The following is a 17,738-nucleotide window of genomic DNA, read 5'->3' as shown; positions in this document are numbered from 1 at the left end:
TTGGTTTTGGTTTTGGTTTTGCCTTTGCTCGTATAGAATATATTTGGTATATATCATTTACAATTGCTATGTTTTGGTTGTATTTCTGTCTCTGCATTTGATTTTTGCGTATATTCACTTTGAATTTGATGCTGCTTGTTGTATATAATATGTATATTGTATATAGGAATATTTAGTTTGTTAATCGTCTGTGCCGCTCGCCAGTTCTATGCTAAAAATTTGTCTCTCGTCTTAACAACTAGGCTCTACAAGTTACTTAGTATGCGTATTTAGGGAACTTTCATTGGGAGGTCTTTGATTTAGTTTTCTCAATTTTGGTGTTTTCACTTACTAACTAGAGGCTACTACTAATGCGGCTCAAGGGAGTTGGGGAAATTAGGGTTTTTTGGGGGGATATGGCTGGAAGGAAACCGAAGCTAATATGTTTGTATAGTTCTGGCCAGAAATTTGGCCATGTGGAAGTGTGCTGCACCCTAAGCGCTATGGCAACTACAGAAATATATTTATGTGTATATATACTCGTAATATGTATATGTTGTATATGGTTACCTTGCGTATAAATATCTGTTTTTGGCTTAAACTATTCTTTCTCCTGCCTGTTGCGTGTTGATTTTTGGTTGGCTTAATTGAATTTCATTCGATTTAAGTTTAATTTTGTTAACATTTAGGCTAATTTTACTAGTGTCTGGTATTTTCCATCTGGGGACCTCTGATTATCCCATCTTTTAATTTAGCACTTAGTTTTCAATGATTTCGCTCTCTGCGATTAAATTACTTTCATTTTTATGTTTCGAAGACACAACAGTTACTGGTCCAGTTCCAGGAAGAAGTATATGTATGTATATGTATAAGGGTGTCTCATCTGATGACGAGGATTGCAGTTTTTTGATGGGGCTGTGGTAAGGCCAGTTTTTACCGGGGTCCCGCGAAGCTATACTGCAAGCCCGTGTGCGTCAATTCGTTGCATACTTCGCTGCGCTGGGTCACCGCATTTAGGGCGGCGAAGGCGTGATGGGGGCGTGGCGTGTTATGCTGGTGTGCTTGGGTGTTATGCTGGGCCGATTCATAGGCAGTTAAATCAATGCTAGGTGCTGTAAAATTAATTATATATATATTACCAATACACCTCCAACCTCGAAATCTGAAATCTTTACCAGCGGCATGCATTCGATTATAAAGATTTTTCGTTTCTTTTTTTAATAGCGTGTCCAAATTATATCCCTCCATGCTAGCTCTGTAAGAAAAAGAATTAAATGAACAATCTCTTTATAATATTATACATCTGAAGGACTCACTTTTCGGGCCTTCCATTGCCCAGCAGCTCCTTGAAGGCCACATAGATCTTGTTTAGCGTCAGATTGGATAGCCCCTGGCCCAGATATCGTACAAATTTAAGTTGTTCACATTTGGATAAAGCGCTCTCGTGGAAGTCCAAAAAGGGTCGATGATCGGATATCTGATATTCCTACAGAAATTAACAAATTCACAAAAACAAATACGGAAATGGAAGAGAAATAGTAAAAGACGTTAGGACCATTTTACTTTTGAGGACGGGCAAGAGTTTTGTTCATAGCTCTGAAATTATTGATGAGGATGCAATTTGGATATCTACATAGATGGAGTGCCAATGTTTCGAACGCCAATTGGGGGGCCAAAGAACAAAGCTCCGCTAGACTACAGTGGTGCCTCCTGATATTCTTCTTTCGATACACTTTTGCTCACATTGCAAAACTTGATGAAGTTTTCGATGAGTATGTACTTTTCATAATTGCTCAGACAATGCTGACTACTACTCTGTATACCGAACTGTTTCAATAGCTCCTGCTTCTTGGGCGGCAGGCGGCTAATGTGTGTGCAAACCCCATCCTCAATCCGGTGCGTTTCGTGCACGTCAAAGTTCTCGTAGATGATTAGTTGCTCCAGGGATCTAGGTGGTGGTCCCAATGCTGGAATTGGCGGAGGTGGCAAAAGTGCCGGTGGAGCACCACATCCGTAACGAGGATCCATGGCCATTTGGTGTTGTTGTTGCGCCGCCGATGATGTCACATAACCCGCTGACATGGCCACGCTATTAGAATTTATCACTGATCCTGCCACCGCATTGCTACTTCCACTGCTGCTGTTACTGTTGCTTCCGATGTTCGTGTTGCTGCTGCTTGTGTTGCTGTTGCTGCTGCTTCCTCCGCTGCTGCTAGCAAACTCCAGGGAGCCATCATTGGCCGCCGCCATGTTCTTGAGGTCTACAAGAGAGAATCGTAATGCCAACACACTCAGGAAGTCAAACTCCAAGGATGTGTGAATGTCGCCTTTTTTGGATACCGCCCTTGGGTTTAGAATAAATATAGAATTTAAATAAAATATTTAAAATAAAAATCCCCTTGAAACCTTAATTGTTGGTAACGAAATTACAAAAAAAATTAGAAGACTTTGGAAAAGACTAAAATCAAAATGTATTTTCAATCGTTACCAAAGCATTTTCTATATCTTTAGTAAAGTTATTTTAAATTCCGATCAAATGCGATTTTAAAGTTGTTCTTGGCTGGAAATGATCGGTGATTAAATTGCCCCCAGGTAAAGGAAAACTATAACCAAACAATGCAACAACAATGACTTTTCAATTGGAAAACCGACGAAATGGAAAGTTTCCTCTTTGTTAATTGTCTTAGCGCAAATGCAGAGGCGCGACGCAGGCAATAAATCTCAAGTAAAAACAACAATCAAATCGATTTTTTCTCAATCGCTTCTTGCTAGCTGTGTATATATATTTTCTGGGTTCGCAAACAATTTCCATATATATCGTATGTTGTGTTTAGTTAGGATTGGTTTTACATTAACATACATATCATTTGTTCTTGGCTTACTAAAATATATATTTATATATTACCATATTAAATAGCATTAGCATGATTCTCTATACTCGTGTGTTCGTGTTAGTGAGTGTGTAAATGTGTGATGTGTGTGTGTGTATATGTAATAATCTCTTTTCAAGGAATAACATTGCATAGTTTTGGAGTAATGATCGATCGTTGTCCAACAATTTCATTTTATCGTCGTCAAACGTAATACAAAATTTGCATAGTTTTATAAAAATTTGGCAAAAAGCTTGTGTAAAATTAGTCTAAAATAAACGAAACATAAACTAAAAACGAGGAGCACATTTAAAATATAATATGACAATGCACATCAACGGAAAACTATAATCTAGGACAGGATTTGAGGATGATGGGGGATGAGCTGAAATCCTTAATCCTTTGCCATGTCCTTCTGCATCAGCCTATGCCTGTCAACAGGTGGCGCCACCACCGCTGTCCTTGGCGCCACGCCGACCCCAATCTCACATGGCCGTGGGCGGTAACCCGCCTCCTCCTGCGGATCCCACGCCTCCTGTTGCCCCAGACCCTCCAGCACTAATACCTCCACCTCCTACTCCTCCAGCTGCCTGCTGTGCGCTTTGTGGTGGTCCCGGATATCCCATGGCCGCCATATGTTGAACATGCGCGTGCGGATGCGGATAATAGTGCGGATGATGCTGCTGCGGATGCGGATGACCATGGCCATAGGCAAAGTGATGGGCATGTGGATGACCATGATGCCCTGCCTGATGGTGCGGATGTGAATGTGGCGAAGGTGGATAGTGATGAGGATGAGACAGCTGGGGATGCGTACTGCGCGTTGGGGTTCCAGGCTGCAAATGGTGTGGATGTGTGTTGTGTGGTAGCGTGTGCGGATGCGAATGCTGGGCATGCGGATGCGGGTGCGTGTGCGGATGCTGCAACATAAGCTGTTGTTGATGTTGCTGTTGCTGTTGATGATGGAGTTGCTGTTGCAGGTGTTGTTGTTGTGGGGTAGTGGGCGTTAATGCTCCTGCTCCTGTTGGCATTGTGGGCGTAGAGGGCCTTGTGCGTGGCACTGTCTGTGTCGGCGTTACTGCTCCCGCTGCCGATGTTGCTGCTGTTGGTGTTGCTGTAGCTGCTGCCGTCGCTGATACTGCTGCAAGTTTCGGTGTTGCAGGTGAGTTGGGTGCCAGCAGTTCCTGCTCGGATTGCTGCTGCTGAAGTGGTTGTTGTTGTGGTGTCTGTTTGACCGGTGTGGATGTTGTTGTTGTACTGGTGTTGTTGTTGGTCTTGTTACTGGTGTTGTTGGTGATGTTATTGTTGGGATTGTCGCCTAGTGATTGAAAGCGTATGCGTTGGAAAAAGAAGAAGAAAGAGGAAACACAAACAAATTGAAGTCAAAAATTAAAATTGTTTTCTTTTTGTTTTTTATTTTTGAGCGCTAGCGCAGACAAAATTGATTATTTTACAAAATTTTGCAAAAATAGGCAGGCCAAATTGTAGGTAGTTCTCTGATTCTTATAAAGACAGAAAAAAACGGAAAGTGCACGAAATAGAAATAGAAATGAGAAGTGCAAAGTAGAAAATAATCATAAAAATGAATGTAAGCACTTCTAGTTTCGAGTGTATTTTTAAAATTTAGCACATTCGCCTCTCGGCTTTCATGTCTCGCTTTTTTATGAATTTTCCTCTGCCTGAATACTTTTTTGGTTGATGATGCCTGCTGCTGCATTTGCACTACACGGAATTGGGGGTTGGCGGAGTCGGTGGGTATAGGGGGATATATTCTACATCTATATTTAGATATAGCTTCCACTTACCAGCTGTTGTGTTGGCCAGGAAGCGCTTGGTTTTGTCGAGTATATAAGGCAGATTGTAGCCATCCTTCGTGTAGCTACAAAAAGGACATTCATCAATTATAATAGCATGCTTTTAGGCTACTCTAAGTTCGGCAGGACATTCAATTATCGGGAGAGAGCCTGGATGATACTCACATTTCTGTGCGTTTGGTGCAGAACAGATTCTTAAAATTGCTATAAATGCAGAAGAGCGTGAACGTCGGCAGCCCCTGGCCCAGATATCGAGCGAATTTGATCTGCTCGGGCTTATTTAGACCGCACTGGTTCAGCGACAGCCATGGCCTGTGGTCCTTGATATCGTATTCCTGTTGATTATAGGTCATAAAAGGTTATATTTAGTATATAGCATATTTTGATTTGTTTCCCCAATAACTTCCTAAACTCTTTTCAGTCTTTGCTGCAAGATAAACTTCCGATTAGTTTTACCAAATCAGAAAATGTGAAACTATGGTGATAGCATGGCTTATAATTTTGTTGATTTTCCAGTTACACACCATGTTAGTTTAATTTAAAATTCCATTAAAAATAAATTTTAGACGACGAGGTGGGAATGCAATTTAATTAAGTAAAAATGAAATTAGAAATTCAACTCTAGTTGAAAAGTAATTTTCCAGACATACCGGTTTTACTGGTTGGCAACACCCCTTCCCTAACCACCCTTTCATTAGTTTTAAACCAGCTTACACCTTTTCATGTTAGAACCCATCCCCCATTCCACTACTTTTTAGCATAATTTTCTCGACTTTTAGGCTGTTTTTCCACGTAAACGTGTGTATGTATATTCATTGACGTCAAATTCTATGACTGCACATATGTATTGGCATTACATAAAGTAGTATATATGTTCAGGAAAAACCCAAAACCCAACGACCCACCCACCCCCAAAAAACCCATACACATGCGAGCGCAAAACTTTGCCCACTACTAATCAAAACTTATAATTCGTGTACAACGCAAAAGTTTAAAACGAAAATTTTACACAAAAGCCAAAAACTTGCAAAGGACGATGGGTGGATTGGGGTGGCAAAAAAGGGGTGGCGGCGGTAGCGGCGGGTGGCAAATGGGTCTGAATAACATGCCAAAGCAAAAGCTCCACAGACACATACATATATATAGACACTAACACACATACTCACACCCTTACAATGTATATTTTATAGTGTAAAAATATAGAATAGGGCGAAGCGAAAAAGGAAGCAGAAAAGGCAGCAAAGCAAACCCAAATAGAAAAGCAAACAACATTTTCAATGAAGCCATTTTCCCCCAAAAGGAAGGGGGTTGGGGGTTATTTGCAGAGGCCCCCTTTTTCAAAGGGTTACCATGAAAGCCTCTGTGTTTGTGTATGTGAGTGTCTGAATTTTGTGTGTATGTGTGTTTGTGTGTTATAGCTAGATGGTAGGCTTAATGGACGTCTGTGTGAGTGCGAGTCTTCGGCCGAGCAGAGAGTTCAGTTCCGTTCGTCGTCGGAACTTATCAACATCCTCATAATCAGGGTTTCCACCAACACACCCAGGGTTGCCACCCACACCCACCCCCAAAAAGGGTCTCTCACACATGCGAATTGCTGACTGAGCTCCTGTATGTCTCCAAAAGTGTGTGTGTGTGTGCATACATTTTGGGTTTTGATTATGTTAAAAATCAATAGAGCAAAAAGGAGTGACGTGCCATCTTGTTTTTGGGGAATAGTAAGCGGGAACTTTAAACTGCTGTCAAAAAAAGGCACAGGGACACACTGGCTGACAGCTACTCCACACTCCCTTATTTTTCTTCTCTTTTTTCCAGCGTTGACAGGCGGCCGACACCTGGCCACTTCTCCAGGTGTCTCATTAACAAGCAACTATGCGGGGTCGTTGGGGTTTAAGGGGATGTGGCGTACATGGCGGTTTTTCGGGGGCCAGTGCCGCACTGTTGCTGCTGTCAAGCTGGTGGGCCAAGTGGTGCGTCCCCATACCCACGCCCATCATAGCCACTCAACTGTTTCACATTCAAAAAGCACACAAAAACTGGCAATCATTTAAGTTTTCCGAACTATGAGATACCCTTTATTTGATTTAATGAAAGGGTAAAGATTACAAATGGTTAATTGACCACCAAATTTCGTACATTTTCTACTACTTTTACAATATAAACATTCTTATTTCAAAACAGCAAATAAATATCTTTTTTATACTTTTTTTTATATTTTATGTATAAGTTAAATTACTATTTCTTGAAAACACTGTTCTTTTTATTGCCTACTTTTTAGGGTAAACTTAAAGGATAATTAATACCTAAAGGGAGGTTTGATTAGAACCGATATTTGTTAGTTGACTTCTAGAAGACGTAACTAAGTTAATGTTGATCTTTTAATTACAGCTCATAAAAGAGTTTTAAAAACCAAAATAATTAAAAGGATTTTAGTTAAAAAGATAATTTTGGACCCTTTATCTTTCCAAATTGCAATATACCCTAGTTAACTACACCCAACGGGCACAAATATGTAAAAAAAAAAAAGAAAACAAATAGAACCAGGAAAATAAGAATAAAAGCAGTGGCAATGTGTTGCGGTATTTTGTTCTTGCTTTTGCTGCTGTTTTCCGTTTCTGTTTTCATTGCGTCTCCTTGTGTTTGCTTGTTGTTTTCTGTTTTTTTGTTTGTTTCTTTTTTTTCTTTTTTTTGCAAACTTATTGGCAGACATGGTTTGTGTTTGTGCGTGACGTAGTGTACGGGAATGTGAATGTGCGGGTGTCTGCGAGTGTTTCGGGCTTTTGTGTTTGTGTGTGTGGCGGGATTGCGGTTGTTGTCTGTGGTGTGATGCGGTTTGTTGTTGTTTGTATTGAGACAAGTGTGAATTGTTTTCCTTTCTTGTTGTTTTTGTTGTTGTGGGTGTTGCTTGTGCGTGCCGAGAAACAACAAGAGCAACAAAAGCAGAATGTTTGGCTGTTGCTGCCATGATTTTTTGATTCCTTTTGGCGAGGGTTGCCTGTGCGTTAACGTGCGAGTGTGTGTCGTTTGTGTGTAAGTGGGGGAAATTTTCACACTTTCACTCTTTGGTGCGTGTGTTGCTCGTTTAACAGGTTTTTAAAGGGTTAAGGGTTACAACTTTCACCACCCCCATTTTGTTTTTCCCACTCCCTACACGTTTTTCCGCCTTTTTCATTAGGCAACTAATTTGGGATTTTTTTTAATTAAGGTAAACCTGTTCTAAATGCGCTCTAAATTCCAGAAAAAAGACCCCGTGCCACACGAATTTAATGTGGTGTATGTGTGTCCCCAAAAGGCGACAAAACGTTGCACAAAAGCTAAATATTTGATGTGTGCGTTAGAATTATACAAACATACATATGTGCGCCTGCATGTACGTAGGTACAATATATTACATACATACATGTCTAAATTCCTGTATATAACCATCATATACGGCAAGTACAGTTATATTGGTATGTTCCCGCATACATATGTATAATTTAAAATTATAATCAATGCCCCATATGTGCGCCTGCTTTTATACGTATGTGTGCGCGTAAATTGTGCGAAGCCGAGACATTGTACCTGCCCAAGCCCCATCCCCTTACTCGCCCAACTACCCACATCTCCCCACCGCAACCGTTTCTCATTCTCCCATCTACTAAGCTGTCCTTTACACACACACAGAGGGCCACAAAGTTGGGCAAAAGCGAGTGCACTTGTGTGGGTGAGCTGACTGCATGCGCACTTAGTAGCCTTCAACGCTGCCGCTGGGCGACACACACACATCCACAGCCTCACTTACAGTTCAACTTCTGTAACTACAAACTTCGAAAAGTATTTTCAGCTCTTCAAGAAAGTCTTCGCTCGTTCATAAACATTCTTTAAAATTATATATAATTTCAAGTTCTAGAAAAATAACTACTCTAATTCCATCATAAACTTATATATCGTTATATGACGTTTTTCTGTTTATTTTGGCGCTGAACTTCCTCAAAAGCAGAACCTTAACATTGACATTTAGGAGTTTTTAATGCAAATTCGAAAGTTATTTTGAATTTCAAAATAAAGGTATAGCTTTTTAGGGAAATAGTCTATAGTTGGAAATATACATATTACTCTTTGATAATGTACCAGGTAAATATGTTTACTTATGAAGCTTATATCAATTGTGGTTTTACGCACGCTCTACTGTACTAATGGTCGCTCCGATAGAGACATGTATAAAATGTGTTGATAAAATACAGACACACACATACATACAGCGAAATTGAGAGAGTCGGAAAAGGACATGCCCAAGTAGCTAGCGGACAGTCCAACGTCTCCCCATTTCCCTTGAACCATTTTGCACCAACCCCCTCCAAGTAACTTGATGATTGTATGTATGAAAGCAAGGAGTGGAAGCCAAAGAATCCAAGGGAGATGAAGAAGAAGACGAAGGACGAGCAGAAGAAGTAGATGGAGGAGGTAGTGGGGGACGATATACAATTACTCAATAGCAAGCTTTTGGGGGTTGCCTAACACCCACATCTCAACCTCACAGACACATAACTACACACACTTTGGTAGTTCAGCCTTCAAGTAAGTTTTGAATTAAGGAAGAAGAGAGGAAGAGAACTGGTAGAGAGAAAGTGGGAGCCAGGAGAGAGCAGCTACCGCAGAAACGAGAGAGCGCAACAATTTTGAGTTAGGGAGCCAAGTAGGTAAAAGAGAGCGTCTTAGAACTAAAATGTTGTAATAGCGGGGGGGTTTTTTGGATTCCTTTCTGTTTCGCTTCCTTCGTAATTTCCCCCCAGTAGTAGTTGTTGTTTTTGCTTTTGTTGTATTATGCCATCAATGCCATTTTGTACATAGTTTTGGTTGAGTGTGTGTGTGAGTGAGTTTAAGAGAGGTGGAGGACGGGGGGGGTGCGATGGGTGGGCAACAAATCAAGATGTGACTCTGTCTGTGTGTGTGTGTGATAAAGCGGAGCGTAATGAGCGTGGTGAGTGTTTGGGGTTGACTGCCATAGTGTTGAAAAGGGCGCCAAACGTGTCTGCCAGTGTGTGTGTGTGTGTTCGTGCGGGTGGGGATTTAACCCCCCAAATGTATAGGTGTTTAGAACCCACACACATACATACATTGAGCACACATGATTACAGTTGTATGCTGAATTTGTGGTTGGCTGCAGCCGACGTCGACTTCGGCGCCGGCATCACTGCTCCTGTTATTACAATTTATAATGACATTTGTGTGAGTGGGGGGCAAACGGAATCCTAAATGCGTATGTGAGTGGATGGAAATGCGCCAGTGTGTGTGATATAGGATATAGATAGGGTGCATGTTTATATTATGAATATAGCATATCCCAATTTGTATGTACTATATACTTATATAGGAGGAGAGTGCACCTAAAAAGTATGACATTTTAATTTAGGGATACATAATTAATAGATTTTCTGATTTTTGTAAAACAAACTAATATTAATATCCACGAAAAATTAATTTCCAATTCATCTATTGTTTAGCCTAACACGATGGTTAAAATATAAAAGTTTTGCCCAAAAATATACTTCTTGTCTCTTAATCATCAAGGCTAAGTTAAATAGTATCTGTTAGATAAGAACTAATGATAAATTGACCTTTAATTCAGGCCTTTTATTGACTGTCTTATCAGTAGTTTGTTGTTATCGAATCAGATTATATTGACCTGAATTTTGTAACATTTATTAATATCTTTTACGTGCTTTAAAAGGTTTTAGATTAATAACATTTTCTTATAGAAAATATAACGAATTATTAAGAAAGAAGGCGTCTACTACTTATTTGGAAATTAGAAAATATTTTCCCAGAACTGAAAGCGCCTGATGTCCATGCATTCTAAAAGCGGAAGGGTAATATCCATGGCCACCCCTAATTACCCCCATCCAGCACTGTTCCCGACCATCATTACAAATAAATACGTAATAGGTACATATGTGCAAATATTTAAATTGCATATGGAAATGGGCAGCAAGCGGAGAGGACTGTAATATTCGCACACACTCAGGCAAGAGAAATTCGACTCGCTTACACCCCGAAAACCTCCTTGAAAGCCCAACCCTTTTTATTTTAGGAAGCGTAACTCACCTCGCAGAACTTAATAAAGTTCTCCACCACAATCGATTTGTCCGTCAGCGTCATCTGGCCCGTGAATCTGACTCCCAGTTGCTTCAGCGTATCCTTTTTCTTTGAGGGCAGCTTGTTCATATGCTGGAAGATGCCCTCCTCCACTTTATGCGATGGATGCACCTCAAAGTTCTCCTTGATCACAAAACTTCCGAGGAGTTTTGGGGCATGCGAGGATGAGGAAGCTGTGGAAGAGGAACAACTGGCGCCGGTTAGCAAGCCACCAAACTCCCCCGCACTTCCACAGGCAGCTCCTTCGGATGAGGTGTTCGAATTGGAGGCATTAAGGTGCGAATTGGGAAATGCTAGCATCTCCAACGAGGATTCATTCGAATTCGAGGATCCATTTGAGGCCATGTGCTGCAGATCAAAGATCGTCTGCTTTGAATCGTGATCAAAAACATCCAAAGCGGAAGTGCTGGTATCCACCAGACTATTGGAAGCTCGCGAAACGGAAGACAATAATGCCGCCACTTTGCGGGAGGCCGAGCGAGATTTCTGCGAGGTGCTGGTATCCAAATCGATTAGACCACTGGCCACGGGAGATTGGGCAGGCGGTGGTGGTGTGGTACCTGCGGGGATTCCCGGTTTTCCATTTCCCGTCTTTTCCGGGCAGGAGCTAGTTTCGCTGGCGCTGCTCGCTGTACTGGGTGTAAAATCCGTGGAGTGACGCAGATACTTAATAAACTCAAAGGATCCATCAAAATGCTGGGGCACAGAACCAGGAGCAGAGGCGGTGCCTTGATGACCATTGGGCGTGGCCACCGCTGTGGGCCAACGATTGCTCGGAGGGGTGGCGGTAAGGGGGGTTGATCCTGCTGCTCCTGCGCCAGGATTCGACGTCGGCGCTGCTGCTACGCTGGCTTCGATGTTAGCAGAGGCTGAGGCAGCGCCAGAAGCATAGTGTGCGGGATTAACAGAGCTACCTGAGTTGACGGAGGATGTGCTTTCCCGCTGCGACGTCGTCGTTACCTCGTAATTGGGAAAATCCGTTGCTGATGCTGCTGCGCTGCCATTGGGTAAATGTGTGTGGGAATACTGCTGATGTTGTTGTTGTTGCTGCTGCTGCTGCTGTTGCGTCGGCGCGCCTGCCCCGCAGCCAAACACTTGAAATTCTTCGAAATTGGTACATTTCAGCTCGCCATTGCTCAAGTACTTGGAAAACTCTGAAGGATCGTTGAGCGAATTGAGGAAGAAGGAGCTAAAGTTGCTCGATATGCAGGACATTTTGTTTAATTGTTTTTATATATATATAGTTTTGAGTAATACTGTACGTTTTAATTTATTTAAAGCTTAAAATGGCACATGCGATATTTCGAAATTTTCTCTCGTTTTTCTCGTTTTGCCGCTGCTTCTGCGGTTCATATTTTATTACAATTTTCCACACACTCGCAGCGAGGGAAAACACATGTGTATATGTGTGTGGGCCTCTCCCGCTAGTGTGTATGTATGTACGTAAAAATTTTTCTTATTATAGCAAAGTGTAATTTATTATTCTTATTGCTCGCTCGCGCACTGCCTTTCGCTCCTTGAAAAAAGGCCTTTTCCACCGTATGTGGTCGCTTCTAGTTGTTGTTTTTGTAGCCGCTCATACACGTACATATACACATGAATCAAAGAGCCTGGAAATAGGCGCTTTTTGAAACTGGTCTGGTCTCTTTTGGGCCTGTCTTTTTGCCTATTTTATTATTATTATTATTACTTGGCCTTTTTGCACTATTTTCACTTCCTTTTTGGGCCTTACGTTCGCGCCCACTTACACACAGACAGGCGGTATGCTCACAGCCTCATACACATATAAAATACACAACATACACATATACTTAGAGCGAGGCGCGGTCGGCAGCGGCGTTGCTTTTTCCGTCTTCCTCTGTTTTATATTTTCGTTTTTCTCGCTCGCCTTTTCTTTACTTTCAAAACAAATGCCGCTAGTGCTTCTGCTTCCATACGGGAAAACGGAAAATCTTATCGTTGCTACTGATGTTGTTACAGTTGTTGCAGAGCGTTTTCACCGCCGCGAGAAAACACGACATTGCCGCAACGCACACGAAAGAAAAATGAGCGAAAAGCATGCAAGCGAGCGCTGCGACAGCGAATTATTCTCTCTCGCTGCCTCTGCCGGCGTCGCTGCTCTCTTTAGCTGTCTCTCTCTCTATTTAGAGTGTTTATGGGACGTCCTTTCGGTCAACTTATTTCGTAAGCACCTGTGTTTTAAGTCGCATGTATTTAAGAAGTATTAACATATTCATAATTTACGAATTAGGCTTCTATTTAAAATTAATTTTAATAAAATATTTAGTTATTAAGGTAATATATTTAGTTAGTTTTACTCCATTGGGCCTGTACTTTTGTAGGTAAAAGTTGATAATCACGAACTGTCTCGCATAAACACGGCTTTTCTCGTTCTCTCTCTCGTTTTCCTACTTGTGTGAGTGTAAACAGTTGTAGGTGTTTGTTGTTGTTGTTTCTGCGCTAGGAATCGTGTATTTCTTCCTGCGCCATGCTAACCCTTTCCATATAAACCTGATTTAATCTTTGATTATTGTGCTCTCGCTGGGGATTATGGCTGCAGCCGTTGTTGCTGTCTTTGCTATTTTTGAAAATTCCACTAAATTATCCGTTGTGCTTCCCGCTCTCTCTTTCTCGCTTCTGTACTTGTTGTTATTGTGCGTTTCGGGCAGGTAAAACAGTTCATTTGCCTAGGGTTGCCACACCGTTGAGCATTTCACAGGACCACCTGGAATGCGCATAAATGTTAAGTTATATTGCCGTTTTTACAGTTCTTCCAGGTTTTAATGACTTTTTCGGGTCGTAAATCTCTTGACAGGTAGTGATCTTCTCAAGGCCACATCTGTGATTGAGGATGGCAACTCTGGCGGTCAGGAGACTTTTAAATTTCCATCGGAAATTTTTATCCAAAAGATTTTAAGTCGTTTTGTTTGAATAAATAAATATGTTAACACATGTATGTACGTACATACATACATACATATGTATGTATTATTATTGCCTCGGCAGACACTGTTAATTATAAAAATAACAGCGGCCGCAAGGAAGTCATCAATTCAAAAAGCTGTCTCTGCATTATTGTTATTCTAATTACCTCTTACATTGCGCATGTTTTTGGCACAATTTCGTTTTTAAATTTAAAGCAATTTGAAGGCAGCTTGTAATACATAACATGGCAGCGCACATGCGAATGTATGTACATATGTGAGTAATTTTTCAATTAATTTTAATTATAAACTTAATTAGGAAATCAATGAGCGACGCGAACGGAACGAATCATACATACACGCATACATTCTACCGCTGTGCAAGGGAGATAGCAAACATCCGATTCCATACATACAGCAAAAACAATGACAATACCAACAATTGCCATCAAGTGCGCTGCGCATGCAACATAAAATCTGCCGCTCAACGCTAGTGGAGCTCTATAACCGAACAAGCCCCCAAAAGCGAACACGCTGAAAAGTCGGAATCAACTGAGCCGTAGGGAAAACAAAAACACGAACGAGGAGAACAAAGGCGCCAACAAGCAAAAGGTTGCCAGATAATTTTTACCGCAAAGCTTTTATTCTTACATTTCGGGTAGCTAGTTCTACCATATTTGAAACTGTAAAAGCTTGTATAATTTACATCTAGCTTAAAACTTGAAATATAGTTTATTTTAATATTCATCTAGTATATTCCAGGTTTAAATGTTTTTTCGACAAATTTTTCGGAGATACTTATTTTTTGTCGATGGTTATGTAAATTGTATTATATCGTGAATTTATTTCTAATCGATAGCGTCATCGAAGATCGGACTAATGGCTTTAGTTATACCACCAATCATATGAAGTGTAGAAAAACTTTTTTTTAATTTAAGCTTATTCTAGCTAACTTTTTTTAAAAATCTAGCTTATACGGCGCTCATCACCTGACAACACTGACCAGGGTTTGCATGTACTACTCTATAGCAGCGAGATTCTTAAAAATATTGTTCTGCTCTTGCTACCGCTCTCACTTTGACGGGAGCCGGAGAAGAACCGTAGCTCAAAAACGAAAAATTATGTATCTGCTCTGCTCTGCTTGGAGCTTCGATAAGTTTCGAGCTATTACAGCTGGAAAACAATGGATGGTACTATCGATACGTCTATTGTATATAGCTCATAACTAGTGCTGTAATCATTTATTTTTTTTGTGAATCGATTCTTTTTGATTCAATTCTGGAAAATATCGATTAAATCGATTGGAATCGAAAACGAAAAAATTTAAAAACAAAATAAAAAAGGCATATTATGCTTAAAACGTGGGAAGGAAGGCTCATCAAAAACGATCGATCAAATCGATTTTAAAATCGAGTTGTGTACAATTCTACTCGAAACTTGTCGAAGCTCCGAGCAGAGCAGAGCAGATCATTTTTCGTTTTTCTGCTAGGGCTCTGCTCCGGGTCTAGTCAAAATGAGAGCGGTAGCAATGGCAAAACAAAATACTACGGGAGTAGCGTAGCTTTTCAAACGCTGGTTAAAGGCATTTGCGGGGGCACAAATGGTTGCCTCAATTGTGTGACAACGAGATACAAATGCACAGAATTTTATCTCTTGCCTCAATTCGGCAGAAGCTGCCGAGCAAACAGCACGCCAAATCTATTCAAAGTGCACGTAATTTCTAATTGAGTGTCAAGTTTAAAGATGATCAAAATGAAAATATTTTTATTTGTATCTTTGCTGCAGTCAATTTTTTTGATTGGCTCCCTGGAAGGTGAGCGTATGAACTATTAAAACGAATATATTACGTATAAACACGGTTAATTGAACCTAATTTATTTATAATAATTGAACTTATCATTCGGCTTAGGACACATCGTTTTTAGAATTTGATTTCTGATTTTAATTTACATTTTATTTAGGGGTTTAGTGAAAATGAAATCCCACCCAAAAGTAATCGCCTTTGAATCTGCAATTAGAATCCCATTTTTTCTAGCTGGTTGTCCTGTATACCTCACCATTTCACTGACTGGCAAGACCCTGCAGGACACATTTCTCGAGATTAATTGGGGTCCCAACTGCTATGGGCCGCCCCAGTGGGTGGGCATCTACAGCCAGGATCCAACCATTTCTAACTTCGAACCTGATCTACGTATTAATGGCATTGCCAATAGAACGGGCAAGATGATAACGTCCATAAAGTTGGGAAAACTTAATTTTCCTGGTGGCTGGAATAAGCAGGATGGTAATGAACAGCCTCCTTCGCAATATCCCAAAGGCAAGTGCTTGCCACATTATGTAGCCAGTTACAATGGCACTGAGCTGCTTACTATGGATTGCCTTAAAATCCAACCCAACTGGATGGCCAAGATTAAGGACGTCAATCAGATGCCACTGAAGAATATCTTGCTGCCTGGGACACATGCCTCGGGTGCCTTTATGGGAAGCTCCAGTAAATCAAATTCCATATTGGTCAGGGATTATTTGGTGGCCCAGCAATTCGATGTTTGGACTCAGTTGGTCTTTGGCATTCGTTATTTGGATTTTAGCATAGGGTGAGTAATATAATAATATTAGTATATATTTCCAATTTGTACTCATTTAACCACCAGCTACAAGAACATGAACACTGCGAATGAGGCGGATAATTTCTGGATAGCTAACGAGAACATGCTCATAACCCCACTAGTTGGAATTCTTCGTGATGTTCGTCACTTTATCAAGCGATCTGGGGAGATGATTGTGCTAGACTTTAGTAGCTTTCCCATTGGATTCTACAAGCATCCGGAAATCTACAGTTCACTCTTCCGTATTCTTCGACAGGAACTTGGCGATGAGGCTTATCGACGTAATGTTAGCAACGAGGAGCACTGTGCTAATCGTAATTTTCGAGATCTACTGCAGCAGGACAAACACCTGATGATACTGTTTCCCTCCCAGGAATTGCCATATCCAGAGAATGGTGAGCTGGCATGTTAATAGATATATAAAAAGTAACTAGTATCTAGGTTAGAGAATGTATTCCATAGAAGATTTATAGATAACTATTTTTAAACAACATTATCAATAAGGTAAGTGATCCATTAAGTATCTTACAATTACTCTAGTAAATTGTGTATAATATTCTCTATTTTAATATATTATTTTTTATCCCTACCAGAATCAAATCTGATCTGCCAACCATGGCGTCGCTTCAGCACTAGTTTCATGAACATTTCCCAGACCTTGGACTACATGCGTCTGCTGTTTAGCAAGAAGCCGGATTCGCCGGTTCGGGATGATGGCTGGATATTCACAGCTGTAAGGAGCATGGAGCAGACATTGAACACACATCAATTGCAAACTGCCAAGGAGAGAGCAGCGGTCCTTAATCCCAAAGTTAATCAGTGGCTAAATGGACCCTGGGGCAATAATGCCAATGTCGTCGCCATGGACTATTTCAGCAATACCAATATTGTGGATCTGGCTATACACGTAAATGCCCAAAAGGCATTTATCATGGCCAACAAGGATTTTGTAAACTTGAATATATTGAATTTATATTGAAAAATAATAATAATAAAAAATTAATAATTCAAATATTTTATTTGAATAGTACGCATTTAAAGAGTAAATTATGAATTTATTCCTTTATTGTTAACCATATTTTTTAAATTTATTTATTCAACTAATTCTTTTAAGAATTTTTTGCAAAAAGTTACTAACCACTTTAAACCGAACGAAAATTCACTTAGTGAAGTAATTAACAGTTTCTTAGTCTGTTCACAAACTAGTAGGCCCAAAATATAGTATGAACATAAGCCAATGCCAGAACCAAATAACATGAACACCAGGTCTAAACGCAAGTGAATAACCGAACCGGCAAAGCTAAAGCCAATAGTGTCACCGCATTTGGGTTTTGGTTTGAGGTACCACGAAGCAATGCGCCGTGCCCATCACTGATTTCTCTTTTATATGCAAGGACAGCCTGCTCTCAA

General features: G+C 40.6%; 2 protein-coding genes across 3 annotated transcripts; one reads left to right on the top strand and one right to left on the bottom strand.

Annotated features, from left to right (window-relative positions):
* Nucleotides 1-14,282, bottom strand: LOC108114164 (protein enabled). 2 transcript variants are annotated; one of them, XM_017224956.2, is made up of 8 exons: nucleotides 13,890-14,282; nucleotides 10,748-13,523; nucleotides 4,829-4,998; nucleotides 4,655-4,728; nucleotides 1,723-2,240; nucleotides 1,296-1,465; nucleotides 1,155-1,234; nucleotides 1-1,091 (listed from the first exon to the last, which is right to left on the bottom strand). In XM_017224956.2, the coding sequence occupies exons 2-8, from the start codon at nucleotides 12,011-12,013 to the stop codon at nucleotides 913-915; spliced, it is 2,457 nt and encodes an 818-aa protein (XP_017080445.2). In that variant the 5' UTR covers nucleotides 12,014-13,523; nucleotides 13,890-14,282; the 3' UTR covers nucleotides 1-912. The 2 variants fall into 2 exon arrangements, with proteins under 2 accessions (XP_017080445.2, XP_017080444.1); XM_017224955.1 differs by lacking the exons at nucleotides 1-1,091; nucleotides 1,155-1,234; nucleotides 1,296-1,465; nucleotides 1,723-2,240 and adding an exon at nucleotides 2,723-4,167 and having other exon boundaries at nucleotides 14,082-14,275.
* A 1,094-nt stretch (nucleotides 14,283-15,376) lies between these two features.
* On the top strand, nucleotides 15,377-17,353 carry LOC108113957. The gene is made up of 4 exons (XM_017224670.1): nucleotides 15,377-15,535; nucleotides 15,758-16,316; nucleotides 16,374-16,723; nucleotides 16,922-17,353. The coding sequence occupies exons 1-4, from the start codon at nucleotides 15,466-15,468 to the stop codon at nucleotides 17,305-17,307; spliced, it is 1,365 nt and encodes a 454-aa protein (XP_017080159.1). The 5' UTR covers nucleotides 15,377-15,465; the 3' UTR covers nucleotides 17,308-17,353.
* Nucleotides 17,354-17,738: the final 385 nt, after the last annotated feature.

This window comes from Drosophila eugracilis, unplaced genomic scaffold (assembly GCF_018153835.1).
Source record: "Drosophila eugracilis isolate 14026-0451.02 unplaced genomic scaffold, ASM1815383v1 contig_2154, whole genome shotgun sequence".
Lineage (NCBI taxonomy): Eukaryota > Metazoa > Arthropoda > Insecta > Diptera > Drosophilidae > Drosophila > Drosophila eugracilis.
The sequence above is the reverse complement of the archived record's forward strand: the minus strand, read 5'-3'. Positions and strand labels throughout refer to the sequence as shown.